Raw genomic sequence first — 18,693 nt, 5'->3', positions numbered from 1 at the left:
TAAAATTTTAGAAGAAAGATGGTCAGTTAACTTATAAGTTAAATGTTTTGTGTAAAGAGTCTGTATGTCCTTCCGCAAAATATGACTTTCATATAGACAAGGACACAAGTTATAAGTTCACAGCTTAGTTAATTTTCACAAAGTGAAGCACACTCATGCAACTAGGACTCAGAACAGCAAGGAAAACATTAACAGAACCTCAGAAGTCCTTCATGGTCCTTCCTAGTAGTCACTTATCTAACACTGTAGATTAGTTGTGCCTATTATCGAAAACTTATGTATGAATTGAAACATACAATTTGTACCTTTTTTGGTGGTGGGGAAGGTTCTTTTGCTCAGTTTTATATGTGTTATTGCAGAATGTTAATTCCTTGTTTTGTGCTATTGTTTGAATATAACACAATTTATTCATTCTTCACTTAATGGATAGTTTGGGTTTCTGGTTTGGGCAATAATGTACCACAGTACTATAGACATTCTTATGTGTCCCTTGCTAATTATATGTATATATTTCTTTTGAGGATGTATGTACAAGTGTAGTTGCTGAGTCATGTGTTCAGATTCACTAGGTACTGCCAGTTTTCCAATTTATACTCCTATTAACAATGTATGAGAGTTTCAGTTGCATCAGATTTTTTTTGCATCACGTAATACTAAAACATAATAAGTCAAGGATGCATGTTATAACTTTTAGTATAACTAATAAAAGAATAGCAAAAACATGTAACTGACAAATTAATAGGTAATAGAATGAGATCATAAACTTAGTTCAGAAGAGTAGTACAACAGGTGAGACACATAGAAAACAAATAGTAATATGACAAATATCAACCCAATATGTTAGTAATTACATTAGATGTAAATGGACTACATACCCCAATTAAAAGATTAAGAACGTCAGATTGGAGAAAAAAATCCCAAGTAGATACGGCTTATAAAACATATCTTCAATATAAGGACACAGGAATATTAATAACAGAAAGTTATGCAAGCACTAACCAAGCTGATGTAGTTATATTATTAATATCAGACAAAGTAGACCTTAAAGTAAAAATAATTATTAGAAATAAAGGATGTTGTATAATGAATAAAGGGTTGCTAATCCAGCTCCTATTTTAAAAATTTATGTGTAATTTTTCAGACCCAACCATGTGCAGTTACAAAGACTTTATCTGACAGGCCTTACGGGAGAAAGCTGCCCTCCTCAAATCCGACTTGGTGTGTGGCCAATGCACCGTAGTCCCTGAAATGAGTTGTAGGTGTGATTCAGGCCCCGCTGGCCAGCCATACTGTTACAGATAGCTGCATTCCTAGTCCAGGTTCTTCATTTAGAGGCCTCTTTATCAGAGGCCTTTAGCAGAGACCTTTCTCAGGTGCCTCTAAACCACTAAAACCACCTTAGCAGGTGGAAGAGGGGAGCTTTGAAGACTGCTTTTTCTCTACTCCAGTGAAATACTTTTCCACTCCTAGCTCTTCTCCCTCTCCCTACCCTTGGCACCTGGATCCATGATACTGCAGGAACCTTTTTGGGAGGGTCCCTCGATAGTGAAGAGAGCTCCATATCTGTGCTGATTCACTTGACCCTTGGCTAACGGCACCATTCCATGGGGAGAAAATAGACCAGGGACATTAGCACTTTCTCTTGTTTAGCCTCTTGCTTTATAGCGTCACAGTAAGTGATTAAAAGCTTGACTGTTAAAAAGTTAATATTAACTTTTTAATCTTGTTTTAATTGAGTACTCAGACAGCTGGCAGCTCAGCTTAGAGCCTAACAGTGGTTAATCCACCAGGAGACTATAACAATTCTAAATTTGTATGTCCTTAATGATGTATCCTCAAAATGCATAAAGCAAAAACTAACAGATACTTGAAATTTATTGTATAACATTCACACAGAAAAGAGCATACAGCTCAGTGAGTTATCATAGAGTATATCAGTATACCCAAGACATTAAACATTACCAACACCTAACAAGGCTCTCTTCAGATACTTCTCAATGACTATGGCTTTCTCCTTCCTTAAAGGTCACTACTGTTTGTACTTCTAATAGAAGAGATTTGTTTTGCCTGTTTTTAAGTTTTATATAATAGAATTATTAGTATATATTTATATTTGGTTTCCTTTACTAATATATTGGTTAGATATGTTTCTAACCATCTTCTGCTGAGTATTAACCTGCTATTATCATTTCAGATGTTTTAGAAAACGATTATGAGAGCTTACATGTATTAAATGTTGAAAGAAATGGAAATATTATTTATACATATAAGGTATGTCTATATTCTTTTTTATTGTGGTAAGATGTAAAATATACTGTTTTTAATCATTTATATTCTCTTTTTATAGAATTCTATACTGTATCTTATTGAGGGGTAATGAATAAACTTGTCGGCATTTAATCTTAACTTATGACTTTGTGTGTGTGAGATTGAATAAAGTGATTGAAATTTAGTAGTAGTAGGTTGGGCATGGTGGCTCACATTGTAATTCTAGCACTTTGGAAGGCTGCAGCGGGCGGATCACTTGAGGTCACAAGTTTGAGACCAGACTTGCCAACATGGCAAAACCCTGTTTCTACCAAAAAATACAAAAATGAGCTGGGCGTGGTGGCGCACACCTGTAGTTCCAGTTACTCAGGAGGCTGAGGCAGGAGAATCGCTTGAACCCAGGAGGTGGAGGTTGCAGTCAGCTGATATTGTGCCACTGCACTCCAGGTCCAGCCTGGGTGACACAGCGAGATCCTGTCTCAAAAAAAAAAAAAAAAAAAAAAATTAGTATTAAATGTTTCTTCATTTTAAAATAAAACTAAATGGGCATATCTGACATAATAACTCAAATTTTGAATCAATGAACAATTTCATTTTCTAGACAAAAAATGCCAAGTAAAAATGTTTAAACCTAATTAATATGTTAACATTTTATCATTGGAGAAAATACTAAATATGATTAGTCTCTTCAGACGTAGATATGTTAGGACTTGACTTTTGAAGCATTGTTATTATTTTGTTTTTAGAAACAGGGTCTTACCTTGTCACCCAGGCTGGGGTGTAGTGGCATAATCATAGCTCACTGCAGCCTCAAACTCATGGGCTCAAGTAGGTTCCTTGAGCTCCTGCCTCAACCTCCCCAGTAGCTAGGACTACAGGCATGTGCAGCATTGTTATTTAACAACGTGTTTTCAATGTCAAGTGTTCTAAGGAAAATTTAGCTTTACTATAATAAGCACACATGAATAATTCAAATGGCCAGTTTGCTTTGCACAGTTACATCACTGTACTTTTTTAAGTAAAAATAATTATTGTAAGTTGTGTCTTAGAATGGTACCTTTAAGGAATTGTGTGATTCACAATGTTTTACTTATAAGAATGCTGTGGACTTGTCCTAGCCGTCCCTATTATCTATCATATGTGTATATTTTCAAAGACATAAGTGGAAGTATAAAAAGATTTACTCCTTCACCATGCTCAGTCCTACTAGACAGTTCCCCAAACTCACTGAGCTCTACACTATTGATGCATTTTATTCTTTGAGCCCAAATGACTAGCTGAACTGGATTCAGTCCCCCTCTGACAGGCACAGAAAGCTTCTTTTAAAGTACTTACTGCTAAGATTGAGTTATTGCAGGTTGGTTTTAAAACTAGTAACATTCTAACTTCCTAAACAATGACATTTAATAAACATCTGTTTAATTTTTTTTAGGATGATAAGGGAAATGTCATCTTTGGATTATATGATTGTCAAACCAGACAAAATGAGGTAAAAATCACCATAAATCATAGATTACTCATTGGTTACTTTACTGCCTTTAGAGTTTTCTTCTTTGTCTCCTCCTTTTTCTAGACATAAATTCCAACTTTATTTTCTTTTTTCTCTAAACATTTTATTTGAAAAAACAGAATTGCAATTTAAGGCATGCACACAGACCAGGGTGGTCTTTGGTATGTCCAAAGAACTAAGAAAGTTTGGGGGTTTTATCAGAAAGAGAAATGTTACATATGGCTTTGAAAGAAAACTCACTGGCAATAGGAAAGTTTCTAGGAGCTGGCAAGATCTCATTGGTGTGTGAAAGCAGTAGGTAAAACTAGTTTTAGAACCATGGCAGTTTGTTTCAGTAGCTACTAGGTGAAGCTATTCTTAAGTTTATGGCATTTGGTCATTTTGGCAGCTGGCTTGCAAGACACCTGGGCAGGCACTTGTGCCCCATGTGCTTCTCTTTTCCTCTCCTGATCTCTTGATTTAACTCAATTGAGTATGACAGAATAACTCTAATTCATGCAATCAGTTATCACAGTATATGCAACAGTTTTATTCTTTTATTTGTTGATGGGCACCTGTTTCTAACATTTATCTATTATGAACACTATTGTATACGTAGCTATTTTAAAATTCTTTTGTATGCATATCTAGGAGTGGGAATACCAACTTTATTTTCTAAAAATTTATATTTCTTTGCTTTCCTTCTCCCTTAACAATCTCTTGGTCCTATTATCTTAAACAAAAAACACAAGGACTATTGAACCAAAAAGTAAGGTGAAGTCTCTTAGACCTTTGAGATTTAAGTAAAATTGGCTCAAACAAATTATTCAGTATCCTGTAAGAAAGTAGGAGGTCCAGTGTCCTCCTTGAGATTTGTGTACTTCCACATCATCGTATAATGACCTCTGACTCTTTCTGCTTCTGCTTAACCTTCTTGTATCTTGTTTCTCATTATGTCTTAATGATTCAGACAAGGAACCCCTTTCCTTTTTTTTCCCCCCAGATTACTCACATAAGGCATTGGTTGATGTGACAGGTGACTTTGTCTAATTCTGGGAGCAAATGAGAGCGAGTAATTTTGTGTCTATGTAAAAACAATTTAGAATTGAATATTGGACATTTTTGAACTTAAATGTCCTTTATCCGTTACAAATTTCTTACAGGTCGCCTTACTCTTCAGGGTTCCAATATGCTGCTTGGTTAATTCTCTCTTCCTTTTTCCACCCCTTTCACATTCATTCATTCATTCATTCACTCACTCATTCACTGATCCAACAAATAAGCATTGAGTGTTTTCCCTGTCAGGTGCTGGAGACACAGTGATGATCAACGTAAACTCTTTCACAATACACAGTCTAGGGAAAGAGAATAAATACCAAGTTTTCAGTGCAATTGTTGCTTAATTTCTGTGTGGCATGTATTCTAAAAAAATGGATTGAGAGGAGACACCATAGTCTGTCTTCTCTCAATCCAGTTGTGACTGCTGTTATCTTTTGTGGTCATATTCCGCTCACATTTCCCAAGACTGTGAGCACTTGACAGTAGGAGCACTTTGCATACCAATGTGTTTCATCTCGGTTACCTTTAGCTTACTGCCTGTGAGTGGTAGGAGTGCAGTGAATATTTTTCAATGGATTGATAGTAATAGGTTCCCTCCAGAGTGGCTCGTTTTCAAAAATTTTCCGGTGACAAAGCTGCTTTGAATTCCAAAATGTGAAAATTAGTCCAGAAAATAAATTGGCCAAAGGATAAATTAATAGGAAATTTAAACTAGCTTTGTAAACAGGCAAATTTTGCTTCTGAACCATAGTTGCTAAACAAACCCTCCCCTTCTCCCGTCTCTTCTCCACATAAGCACAACCCTTACAGCCCATATGTGTTTTTGACTGACCTTTCGATGGTTTTATTGAAGGAATGGATTTGTATACCAAATCTACATGGGCTTTAAAATTCTTTTTTTTTCTTTTTTTGAGATGGAGTCTCTGTTGTCAGGCTGGAGTGCAGTGATGCCATCTTAGCTCACTGCAACCTCCACCTCCTGGGTTCAAGCAATTTTCCTGCTTCAGCCTCCCAAGTAGCTGGAACTACAGGTGTGTGCCACCACACCCAGCTAATTTTTGTTGTTGTTGTTGTTGTTGTTTTAATAGAGATGGGGTTTCACCATGTTGGCCAGGATGGTCTCGATCTCTTGACCTTGTGATCTGCCTGCCTCAGCCTCCAAAGTGCTGAGATTACGGTGTGAGCCACCATGCCCAGCCTAAAATTCTTTTCAAGCGCTATATTTTTCCTTGCAAAGGTGCCACCGTGAGAAAGATGGTGCCATCAAGAGGAAAAAAAAAAAATCTTTCTCTTGGTAATTAAGCTTCAGAATGGGATAATGGTTTCTCAGTCTTAATGCTTACCTATCCTTCTCTAAAAGTTTTTAGTTTTTAAATTTGAAAAACAAGTACAGCAATGTCCTGTGTACTCTTCACTCAGTTTCTCTCAATTGTTACATCTTGTGTAACTATAGGATAATATATTAAAACCAATAAATTAATGTCAGCAGAATGTGTGCATATAGTTCTATGCCATTTCATCACTTGTATAGATTCCTGTAATTACCACTGCAATCAAGAAAGAGTTATTCCGTCACCACAAGATCTATTGGTGTTGAAATTTTACCAGTTCGAATGAAGTGTAGAACTCTTATCTCCTTTTAAGTCTCTTTGCCTTTCCGTGTTTTTGTCTTTGATATTTCCTATACATTCTTTAAGATCCGCATCAGGCAATGTTATACTTTTTGCCCCGATTGTCAAACATAATTTAGAAAACACAAGAGTAGAAGGAAGGTCTATTGTGTTTACCTGTATATTTGCTGTTTCCATGGTTCTTTCTGATGTTCTAACATTCCTTTTATCATTTCCTTTCTCTTTCAAGAACTTTTTTTAGCCATTTTTTTAGGGTAAGTATGCTGATGACAAGTTCTCATAGTTTTCTTCATCTGAGAATGTCTTTTTTTTCCTTTCATTCCTGAAGGATAATTTTGCCAAGTATAGAATTCCGGATTCATAGTTCTTTTCGTTCCTCTCTTGAAAAATGTGCCATTTCCTTCTGGGTTCTCTGGTTTCTCATGAGAAATCTGCTGTCTTTTGAATTTTTTCCCCCCATTAGATGTCACTTTTTTTCTTTGCCGTTTTTGAAAAAAATTTTTTCTTTTTCCTTAGTTTTCTGAAGTTTGATTATGCTGTGTCTTGGCATGGATTTGTTTGGATTTTCCCTGTTTGGGGTTCACTCCACTTATTGAATCTGTTGTCTCTTGCCAAATTTGGGACATTTTTAGTCATTAGCCAATATTTCTTCAAATATTTTTTCTTAACATTCCAATCTGTTTCTCTTTGCTTTTTGTGGACTCTGATTACAAGAATGGTAGATCTTTTGTTATAGTCTCACGGATCTCTGAGGTTCCGTTTCTTTTATTTTTCGGTTTTCTGTCTATCATTTAAATTAGGTAACTTCTATTGTTTTCAAGTTCACTGATTCTTCTGTCCTCTCCAGTATGTTGTTGAGCCTACCCATGGAGGTTTTGTTAAAAAAAAGAAAAAAAAATTGGTAATTGTATTTTTCAGCTGTGAAATTTCCATTTGTATTTTTCTTTACATATTCTATTTCTTGCTGAGACTTTTTTTCATTTGTTTCGAGCATACTTGTTATTACTTATTGAAGCATTTTTATGACCGTTTTAAAATCTTTGTCAGAAAATTCCAATATCTTTGTTATCTCAGTGCTTGTGTCTATTGTTTTCTCATTGAGTTTGAGATTTTCCTGGTTCTTGGTATGACATGAGATTTTCTATTGTATGCTAGATATTTCGAGGACTACATTATGAAACTCTGGATCTTATTTAAGTCTTCTCTTTAGCGTGCCTCCTCTGATAATTTACCTGTTGGGGAATTAGTGGGGTTGGTGGTACAACCTACTACTGCTAGGTTGTGCCGGGTGAAGGTCCAGGTTCCCCACTTGGCCTACTTGGACACCTTAGTGGAGAGAAGTGTCTTGTTATGGCCAGACAGAAGTGGGATTTCAGTCTCCCCACTTAGCCTCCACTGATACCACTGCAGAGGAGCAGGATCGGGGAAAGGTAGGTGAAGGCCTCATTATCACTGGGTGGTAGTGAAAGTTCTGGCTTCCCATTCAGCCACCTCAGAGACCATCCCAGTGAGGCGGTAGAAAGGGACTTCTTTACTACTGGAGTCTGGGTGGGAGTCCGGGATCCACATGGCTTTGCTGGCACTTTCGGTGGGGGAAGGCTTATTTACCACTGGGAATGGATGAAAGCCCTGATTTCCTTTTTGGTCTTCTTTGATACTCATCTTGCAGAAGGGGGAAGGGTGCCTTGTTATAGCTGGGCAAAGGTGGGAGTCTAAGCTCCCCATGCAGACTTTGCTGGTAGAGATGGGAGTGGGGTTGCATTTTCTTTTGTGGTGTTTAGCTGGAATTAGGGTGGTTATAGTAAAAAAGTTTCTCTCTTGCTGTGTTTCCCCTTTCCAGTTCCTTTGCTTAGAGAGCATGGGTGTGTGTTTGTTTTTGTCTGCTCCCATCAGTATTTCTGTTGGGAAATAGCTCCGAGTTTTCACCTCTTTAGCTCCGAGTCTAGGCTGTATGACACAAAAGAAAAACCCAGGGAACTTGCCACTATGTCATTCATCAGGATCTGGGGTCCCTAAAGAGTCTGCTGCCTTCTCTCTGCATTTCAGAGTTGTCTTTGAAACTTAAAAAAATATATGTCCAGGGTTTTAAAACTGTACTTGGTGGGAGCAATAGGGACAAGTGGGTTGACTCCACTTTGCCCTGCCCCACCTCAAGTTTTGAGTTAATGGTCTTACCCTGGAATCGGCAAATGAGAAGCAGTATACTATTTATGCTTTCCATTAGCATAAGTAATGGGATAAGCATAAGCACAGTCCCAATAGCTTTCCTTCCTCACCCTCTTCCACCTCTTTCTCCCACCTTCTGTCATGTAGGACTTCCCTGGTAGTGCATACAAGAGTGAACATGACCTAAACTGGTTGGATAAAAGAGAATACTTTGCTGGGAATTTGGGACATGGACTCTTCTCTTTTCCATTGGGTTTGCTGATAAGTGAATTCACTGGGTTGGAATTGTTGTGGCTTTGGGGAATAGAACTTGGAGCTCTATTGTGTGGAGGCTGACAAATGTATTGAACCCAGAAAGCTAGGAGAATGGATATTTCCAGCTCTAGATCAAGCCAATACTGAAGTAACACCCCATTCTGTTCAATTTCATGAGCCACTAATTGTCTTTGTGTCTAAGCTAGATTGGGGAAGATTTTTTGATGCTTGGAGTTAAAGACTTCTGATACTTGCACACCTATTGACCTAGAAATTCCACTTTGAGGTTTTAATACTACAGAAATATCTGCACAGATTCACACAGGTTTATGTAAAAGGTTCATTGGATTATTATATTACTTAAATGTAGGAGGCATACTAAATGCCCATCAGTAAGTTTTGGAAATTGATACAGCTATTAAAGGATTAAGACTTCTGTACTGATACAGAAGGCTCTCCAAAACATGTTGTTACATGAAAAAAGCAAGTTGTCAGAAAAATACATTTAATACATTCCATTTATGTTTTTTAAAAACTCGCAATGTAACTGTGTAATATAAGTGCATAAATATAGACAATTTATAAACGTGCTTCCTTTTGGAAGAGAGTTGAGATTGGCTGAGTATGAAGGACTGCTATTTCTTTTGACCTTTTATTTTTGTTTGAGACAGGGCCTCCCTCTGTCACTTGGGCTGGAGTGCAGTGGCACAATCATGGCTCATAGCAGTCTTGACCTCCTGGGCTCAAGTAATCCTCCTATCTCAGCCTCCCAAGTAGCTAGGACTACAGGCATACCACCATGCCTGACATATTTTTAAAAAAACTTTTGTAGAGATAGGATTTTGTCATGTTGTCCAGGCTGGCTTTGACTTTTTATTTGATAGTGTTTGCATCTTTTAAACATTGAGACTATACTTATGTTATCTTTGTAATTAAAAGATAACACATTAAAAATTATGTGTATGAACCCATTCTTCTTAGTAATAATTTAGAATTAGATTCTTCTTAGTAATAATTTAGAATTCCTCAGTTAGAGCAAGAGTCAAAGGAAACCAAAAATTCTCACTTGAATTCAGTACCTGATTAACTGAAAGTTCACTTTCCGTAATCAGTTGTCCCCTAGCATTGCCAGCTTTTCCCATCGACTTCTAGCTATAGGGGTCTTGTGTGTTCTCAATACTTTTTTAGGGTGCAGATACTAGTAACCTTCTTAATACTTATACTATTTACAGTTTCTCTTAGGCTGTTGTCTTCTGAGATCTAAGACTGTCTCTTTCCCTTATCCTCTGGGTGTTCTTTCAGACAGCCTGCCTAATAGAACTGGTGTTCTCTAGTTCCTCAATCTCCGCATCACATCCTCCTACATGGGTATTTTCATTTTCTTTAATATTCAAGAAAATGGAATCTTGCAACATTTTGAACATTTTAAACAACAACAAGGAAAAAAAAGAAGACTACCTTCCCAGTCCTCTAAATATGAAAGGCCTATGGGAGATGCACTTGTGACAGTGGCTAAGAAAACTAATGATTATTTTGTAATTAATTACCTCAGTAATTACAATAGCTAACATTTGAGTGCTTATTGCACTAAGTGCTTCATAGAGATTATCTCACTTGATCCTCCTAACAATCCTAGAGTAGATGTGTTTTACTGATGGCGGGATAGAGAAGCTGAATAATTTATCCAAGGTCACACAGCTAGCAAGTGACAGAGTCAGGATTTGAACCTGGGTCTAGTTGGGCTCCAACATCTATGGTCTTAACCACTATACTTGGTTGTCTCATGGCTAAATATCAGTGCCAAACATGGCTTACAATAGCAAACTTTTTTTTTGGTAAAGAGTAGTCTGGAATGTGTCAGCATAGCTAAATTAGTTTCATTCTTTACTGAAATATTTTGCCCTAGTAATACTTAGCACAGAGCTTAATGGGAATTTATGTTCATATAATTGTTGTTTAATGTATGAAACTTCAAACTAAAAAATACTTTTGTTTTAATAGCTTCTGTATATCTTTGAGAAAGACTTGCAAGTTTTCAGTTGCTCTGTCAACAGTGAAAGAACTTTGCTTGGTAAGTTGAGCTCTTACTGCTACATGTCAAGAACTGAACTACATCTTTTAAGAGTTTCAAAATATTAGATTTTTTCAGTATTATTCTATAACAATGATTTTCTGAGAAAGAAATGTTCTTGAGAAGTTAAGTTTGAAATAAAGAATATGGAGGGTATACCTACAAAAAAGAATGTTTTGTGTTCTGCCCTTATCTTCCGTTGACATATCTCTTTGAGCCCTCATCTATTTGAAGTATAAAATGGTAAGCTTTAACAAGCCATCATATGGATCAGTTGCTAATGGAATTTTTTTTTCTTTTTCCATTAGCTGCAAGTTTAGTTCAGTCTACTAAAGAAGGAAAAAGGAACGAACTTCAACCAGGTAATGAAATTACACTTTTTAGTACCTATGGGTAGATGAAGGTTATTGGTAGATGATTTATTATACTACTAAATAAGATTTCAAGCATCTTTAGAAATAGCCTTATTGTATCTCAGAATAAAAGACAAAGGTCATGTCAAGCATGAACAAGACTTCTAAAAAATATATATTTTTTCAAGCAAACAGAAAAGTACAGACAATGATCTAACAGTGATTTAACAGAAGTATTAAGATGGTAATTATTACCTGCAGGCTAAATAAATGCTGAAGTAGAAACCTATGGTCAGATATTGATGTAAAAGATTGGGAAAATCAAGAATGCATCTTTTCTTATATCTGGTTAAGTATTGATTAGTACCTAACACATTTTAAGTAGTACACCAATACTGAAGATCAATTCTGCTCATTTGCCAAGGCCCACTTTATAGTTTTGTAGCTGTGTGATGCTCCCTGGCCCCTCCCCACCACCTTTTAAAAAGTGCTGTAAGTCATCCCTCTGTCTATAACTCAACAGTATTGAGTGGCTGCTGTGGGTCAGGCACTATGCATGGTGCTGGGGATACAATGGTGTGTAAGAGAGGTATAGCATCTGCCCTCATGGGGCTTTCAGTCTAGTCTAGGGTTTCAATTGCAAATGCATACATTGGCCAGAGAGACCAAGTAAATATGTGAAGTAGTTTGAATGTAAGAAAAAAAATCAAGTGACCAGCAGAATGTCTTTGTTGTTGTTTTTTTTTTTTTTCCATTTTTAACATACAAACCAAGAAATATTTTTTTTTTCTTTAATGGAAAAAAAAAAAGTTCAAGAGCTATAGGGACTAGTAGTGGGGTGGGGATGCCCTGTGGGGAACTTTCAAGAGGGGGAGTCACTACTCAGCTCTAGCTTTTTGTTGTCACTAGCAAGTCCAGTGGAACTGGCTTTTCAATTTGTCAACGGAAGTCTGGAGCTTTTTGTAAAGATCGAATTTGTAAATGTTGGCTTGAATATATTTAAAAATCCTACTTGGGACAATAGTAACCACCTGTGGGCTGGAGCCAGCCTGTGACTACCATTGGTCAACTTCTGGCCTAGTGGGTCTCCTATCAATCTCTTACTATTCTGCTCCCAGGTGCTTTCCATCTGTTCTGTTTATTTGACGCTTAAATTCCTTCTTAAATTACTTCTTTTGTTAGCATAGTTACCACGCAGATGGATTTTCCTGCCGTTGCATGTGATGGAAAAACCCTTTGTACTTACTTTCCACATGAGGCTTGTGAGGCACTCCTGGGCTTCTCATGACACACATTTCCCCAGAGCCGAGTCTGGATAGGACTTCCTTGGGGGCCTCAGTAAAATAGTTTATGGGAGATTTGGTGCGTGGGAGGCTCACCTGAAATCTCATAATTTGTATTGCTCATCCTTACCCTCCTCCTGCCTTGATATACTGAGAACAACAACCCCTTCCTTCTTCAGTGCTATGTCCTCCTTTTCCCAGTACTGTCGGCACTCTCTGCTCCTTTTAGAATTAAGCGCAGGGCTTGCTTCAGAGGCGATAGAAGTGGAATGGCTTAAGTAAAATATGATCTGGGACATTGGTGTGCTGACACTTAAAACAAGGGTACGGGCAAAACCCCAGGATATGGCCCTGACCTTTGGACTAATAGACCCCTTTCTCTAAGAAGAGGAAAGGCCTAGCTGCTGTGTTCCTGGAGGTGGTGAGGGTGGGCATCTGTATAGAACCTTGGGTTGGCTCCTATGCCTCCCAGTTCTTCTTGAGCCTTATTTTTTTGGCCTTAAAAATTCTTTATTATGTTGGGAAACTGAGTAGTAACTATATTTTTTACATCTATCTATTGTTCACCATATATGCCTGACTGTCACACAGAACAGTGGTCATTTATGATTATGTAGAATATAAAATTTACTTTCAGGCCAATTTTAAACTTTACTTGATTACAACATTAAAGTCTATTCAGGGATGCTTGCTCAGTCTTGTAAGTTTGATGCACTTATAGTAAGATTATCTGCTTGCATCTTTAAAAACAGTGCAATGAACATTATTAGTTATTGTATTGGATACCTCAAAACTTTACCATGTTGGCCAGCTCTGCCTAGGTGTAGTCTGACAGTGCCTCGCCTCAGCTGCCCTACCTGTGTCTTGCTTTCTGCCCAGGGTGCTTGGGAAAATCTATTTACTGCCTACACACGTACAGCTTGGAAGTATGGTTGGGCATGATGCCCAGGAGAATAATCCATGACCAATGGTGGCAAGGAGCTGAAAGATAAATAATCTACCTTTCCGTCTCCAAAGTGGGTAATTGTGAGGTGCACTCCAAGCAGCTTAAAATCCAGGGTGGTCACTAATTTGATAATGCCCCATTTACTGGTATACTTTTCTTCCCTGTTTCATTCTTCCCAGTCCCTTATGCCAACCCTGGCTAGAGTGATCCTAGAGTTACATTGCTCCCTGAGATAAGTTCTCATCTGAGTGTGAATTTCCCCATACGCTGTGTCTGAAGCAGAGATTTGAGTGCAATTAATTTATTTGGGGAAGGATACTAGGAAAGGCCATTAGGGGAGTGTTTAAACAGAGACCTGAAGGTGGGGAGGGAACAAGCACGAGGCTATGGGGAAAGCACATTTCTGGAAGATCAAACAGTCATCACAGACTATACTTGGTAGACTCACTGTTCAAGGATAGTGAAGAGGTCAGTGAGACAAGTGGAGTGAACAAGGGGAAGAGTGATAGGAACTGAGGGCAAAGGAAAAAGGAGGTGAGGTGCAGACAGATCACATAGACCAAAGGAGGCCACTGTAAAGATTGTGGCCCTCATTCATAGTAAAATGGGAAGCGATATGCATATTGAGCAGGGGCGTGATCTAACTTGCTTCATAAAAGGATTGCTGTAGCTGCTGTGTGGAAGATGGACTGCAGCAGGGCAAGGGGAGAACTATTATAATCTAATGGCTTGGACTGGTGAAACGGAGCAAGGGCTAAGTGACTGTGTTTGGATGTATTCTCAACTTTTCAAGATTGGCTGCTTGGCCAGGCACAGTGGCTCACGCCTGTAATCCTAGCACTTTGGGAGGCTGAGGCAGGTGGATCACCTGAGGTCAGGAGTTTCAGACTAGCCTGGCCAACATGGTGAAACCCTATCTCTACTAAAAATACAAAAATTAGCCGGGTGTGATGGCACATACCTGTAATCCCAGCTACTTGGGAAGCTGAGGCAGGATAATTGCTTGATCCCAGGAAATAAAGGTTGCAGTGAGCAGAGATCACACCACTGTACTCCAGCCTGGGTGATGGAGTGAGACTCCATCTGAAAAAAATATATATATAAAAATACAAATATATTTATATATATTTATATAAAAATACAAATATATTTATATATATTTATATAAAAATACAAATATATTTATATATATTTATATAAAAATACAAATATATTTATATATATTTATATAAAAATACAAATATATTTATATATATTTATATATATATACACACACACACACACATATGCATGCTGCCGGATTTGATGGGAATATGAGATTTGATGGGAATATGAGAAAAAGAGACAAGTCAAGAGTGACTCACTGTAAGGTTTTTTGGCTAGAACAGGTAGAAGGGCATGTGGGTGTGTATGTATACATGGGAGGGGCAGGAAAGAAGAGTTTCATTTGGACTTGCTCAGTTTGACATGCCTAATAGACATCCCAGTGGAGATGTGAGGTGGAGTTTGGAGATGAGTCAGAAGGCCAGGTAAGAGGTCGGGGCTGGAGAGACACATTTAGGAGTCATCAGTATATGAAAGATATTGCTCATCATGGGACGATTTCATTTTGTTCAGTAAAGATTTCAGATGATGTAATCAGAAAGCACTATAGGATTTATTAGAATGTTTTATTTGAATGAATATTTGGAAAGGTTTTTTTGTCTGTCCATCAAATGGCCTTACAAGCCATTTGATTATAAGATGTGGTTTGTCTCAGGTGGTGTTTAACACTGTTGCTTAAAATGAGATTTTTCCACAGTAGATGAGACAAATTGCACCATCTTTTATGTAAACAGGCTTCTTTGATCCACATACTTTATGGTGCAGTTTTTTTTTTCTTTTTTTAAATCAATAGTGCTCCTTTTCTTGGCTGTAGAGATGGCAGAGTTAATATTTTACTGAGAAAATGGCCTTCCATAGCAAACCAGGTTCTGGCTGTCCCCTTCCTCCTCCCCTGTGGAGTTGCATTTGCCACAAGTCACAGCAGATCCTCACTGGGCAGCAATTGGGGTGACCACATGGGTCAGGGGCCCCATTGCCACTGAGATTTTCCAGAGCTCCCTCTCACCATCATAGACAGTGAAGTGTCACAGATGCTCTGTGAAGCTGTGATTTGGTTCAAGAGCTTGAATAACCAGAGCTCCTTCAGAACCAGGCCATACTGAACTCTCCCATCTTTGTCACCATTTCACAGCGTGTGCCTGGATCATACCTCTGTTCTCCTCATGTCATGTCTATCCCTCTGCCTGATCCTGCTGTCTCTCCTTGTGGTTTCCAGATATTGCCTGGTCCTGTCTTCCCCTTCAGTGATGGTCTCCCAGTCTCCACTGATAATCTTTTTTTTTTTTTTTTTTTTGAGACAGTGCCTTGCTCTGTCACCCAGGCTGGAGTTCAGTGGCATGATCTCGGCTCACTGCAACCTCCGCCTCCGGTGTTCAAATGACACTCCCTCCTCAGTCTCCTGAATAGCTGGGATTACAAGTGTGCACCACCATGCCTGGCTAATTTTTTGGGTTTTCAGCAGAGAGGGGATGGACAGACTGGTCTTGAACTCCTGAGCTCAGGCAATCCACCCACCTCAGCCACCCAACATGTTAGGATTACAGGCGTGAGCCACTGTGTCCAGTCTCCACTGATATATTGATTCTCAAAATTTTTTTTTTTTTCTGATATGGAGTCTTGCTCTGTTGCCCAGGCTGGAGTGCAATGGTGCGATCTAGGCTCGCTGCAAACTCCGCCTCCCATGTTCAAGCAATTCTCCTGCCTCAGCCTCCTGAGTAGCCGGCACCACAGGCATCCACCACCATGCCCGGCTAATTTTTGTATTTTTAGTAGAGACAGGGTTTCCTTGTGTTGGCCAGGCTAGTCTCGAACTCCTGACCTCAGGTGATCCACCTGCCTCAGCCTCCCAAAGTGCTGGGATTACAGGTGTGAGCCACCTCTCCCGGCCATCAAAATTCTTAATTTAGCACCTCATAGAATAATGGGATTTTATGGCTGAAAGGGATTGTAGAAGTAATCTGGTTCTTTGGTCTTTCATTTTATTCTGATTATTATTTTTGAAACAGGGTCTTGCTCTGTTGCCCAGGCTGGGGTGCACTGACACTCTTATGGCTCACTACAGCCTTGAACTCTCTGGCCCAAGTGATCTTTCTACCTCAACCTTCTGAGTAGCTGGGACTACAGGCACACACCGCCATGCCCAGCTTGTTCTTAATATTTTTTTCATTTTTTTTGTAGAGATGGGGTTTCACTATGTTGCCCAGGTGGGTCTCAAACTCCTGGCCTCAAGTGATCCTCCTGCCTTGGCCTCCAAAAATGTTGGAATTGCAGGTATGAGCACCTTGCCCCACATGTTTTATTATGTTTAATAATGAGGCATTGAGGCCTAGGAAAGCTTGGTGATTTGCTGTGAAGTAAATACCAGGATAATGTAGAACTGAAACGAGAACTGATGTCTCTAGAATCTTCATTCACAATGCTTCTTTTCTCACTGTGAAAGCTCATGGTATGTTATTGAGAGCAAAAAGTATGTTGCAAACCTATGTGCAAAGGTTTACTCTTATTATGCTAGTAATATTAGTCAAATGTCTAGGTTGTACTCCAGAAGGGAAAAATTAGTGTAGAAAGATTTTTTTTGCCTTGAAAGATCTTCCCATTTTAAAGATAAGAAAATCTAGCTGATAGCTGGCTATCTCATTTGGATACAAATTCCTGCTTAGAAAAAAAAAAAAAAGACCAAATATATGGTGATTCTTTTTCTTCTTTTTCTTTTCTTTTATTTGAGACAGAGCCTCATCTGTCGCCCAGGCTGGAGTGCAGTGGCGCGATCTCAGCTCACTGCAACCTCCGCTTCCTGGGTTCAAGTGATTCTCCTGCCTCAGCCTCCCGAGTAGCTACAGATGCGTGCCACCATGCCCAGCTAATTTTTTTGTTTGTTTGTTTAGATGGAGTCTCACTCTGTCACCAGGCTGGAGTGAAGTGGTGCAACCTTGGCTTACTGCAACTTCTGCCTCCTGGTTTCAAGAGATTCTCCTGCCTTAGCCTCCCGAGTAGCTGGGACTATAGGCGTGTGCCACCATGCCCAGCTAATTTTTTTTTTTTTTTTGGTATGTTTAGTAGAGATGGCGTTTCACTGTGTTAGCCAGGATGGTCTCAGTATTCTAACCTCATGATCTGCCTGCCTCAGCCTCCCAAAGTGCTGGGATTACAGGTGTGAGCCACTATGCCCGGCTGTGATTATTTTTCTAATGAGAAAATTTCCTCTTTCTCCCCCAAAAGGTCCCCCCTCCCCCCACCCAGTTAAAATACATAAACTTTTGGCCTGGTGCGGTGGCTTACACCTGTAATCTCAGCACTTTGGGAGGCTGAGGCAGACGGATCATGAGGTCAGGAGTTCGAGACCAGCCTGGCCAACATGGTGAAAGCACATCTCTACTAAAAATACAAAAAAATTAGCCAAGTGTGGTGGCGGATGCCTATAATCCTAGCTACTCAGGAGGCTGAGGCAGGAGGATTGCTTGAACCCAGGAGGCGGAGGTTGCAGTGAGCCGAGATCATGCCACTGCACTCCAGCCTGGGTGACAGAGTGAGACTCAGTCTCGTTTAAAAAAAAATTATATATATGTATGTTTCTATATATACATACATACACACATATATACACACACACACTTTTAGGTCAAAAAATGTCAGCTTGTACTATTTAATATGCTAATTTAGTCATACACATTTAAAATAACAATAAGATGAATTCATTTCCCCACCCCCCCCATACTCACTTCTCAACAGAGCATTTCTATTCTATTTTTCTTCACAAATATCTTTGACACCAATGTTTTTCTTATTCCTGGAGCCATTTTTTGTCATCAAGCAGATTCCCAAAGTAACTCATCCATACCCTTGGTTGTAAGATCCTGTCACTAGGATTTTCATCCTAAGCCACAAGCATCCATTTACCAAACACTGGATTTTCATTTGTTCTGTAGTGTGTATATTATGTGATTCAATATAATAACTCGCTGTCTTGCTTTTTCAAGTAATATTTGAAAGGTATGTTTATAGATAGATCCAGACCTTCCAATTGTTAGGACATAGCCCAGAAATTGTTTCACATTCTTGGTTTTTTTC

General features: G+C 38.8%; 1 protein-coding gene across 4 annotated transcripts in view; it reads left to right on the top strand.

Annotated features, from left to right (window-relative positions):
- Positions 1 to 18,693, top strand: part of GSAP (gamma-secretase activating protein) — a 105,132-nt gene that overhangs the window by 8,795 nt on the left and 77,644 nt on the right. For 3 of the 4 annotated variants that reach the window (XM_030932585.1, XM_030932582.1, XM_030932584.1), the window contains exons 2-5: positions 2,195 to 2,271; positions 3,701 to 3,757; positions 10,870 to 10,939; positions 11,248 to 11,301. In XM_030932585.1, coding sequence (XP_030788445.1) covers positions 2,195 to 2,271; positions 3,701 to 3,757; positions 10,870 to 10,939; positions 11,248 to 11,301 — 258 coding nt within the window. The remainder of the gene's footprint in view (positions 1 to 2,194; positions 2,272 to 3,700; positions 3,758 to 10,869; positions 10,940 to 11,247; positions 11,302 to 18,693) is intronic. The other variant, XM_030932586.1, reaches the window with a different exon arrangement.

Source organism: Rhinopithecus roxellana, chromosome 6 (assembly GCF_007565055.1).
Source record: "Rhinopithecus roxellana isolate Shanxi Qingling chromosome 6, ASM756505v1, whole genome shotgun sequence".
Lineage (NCBI taxonomy): Eukaryota > Metazoa > Chordata > Mammalia > Primates > Cercopithecidae > Rhinopithecus > Rhinopithecus roxellana.
Note: the sequence above shows the minus strand (reverse complement) of the source record. Positions and strands in the feature narration are given on the sequence as shown.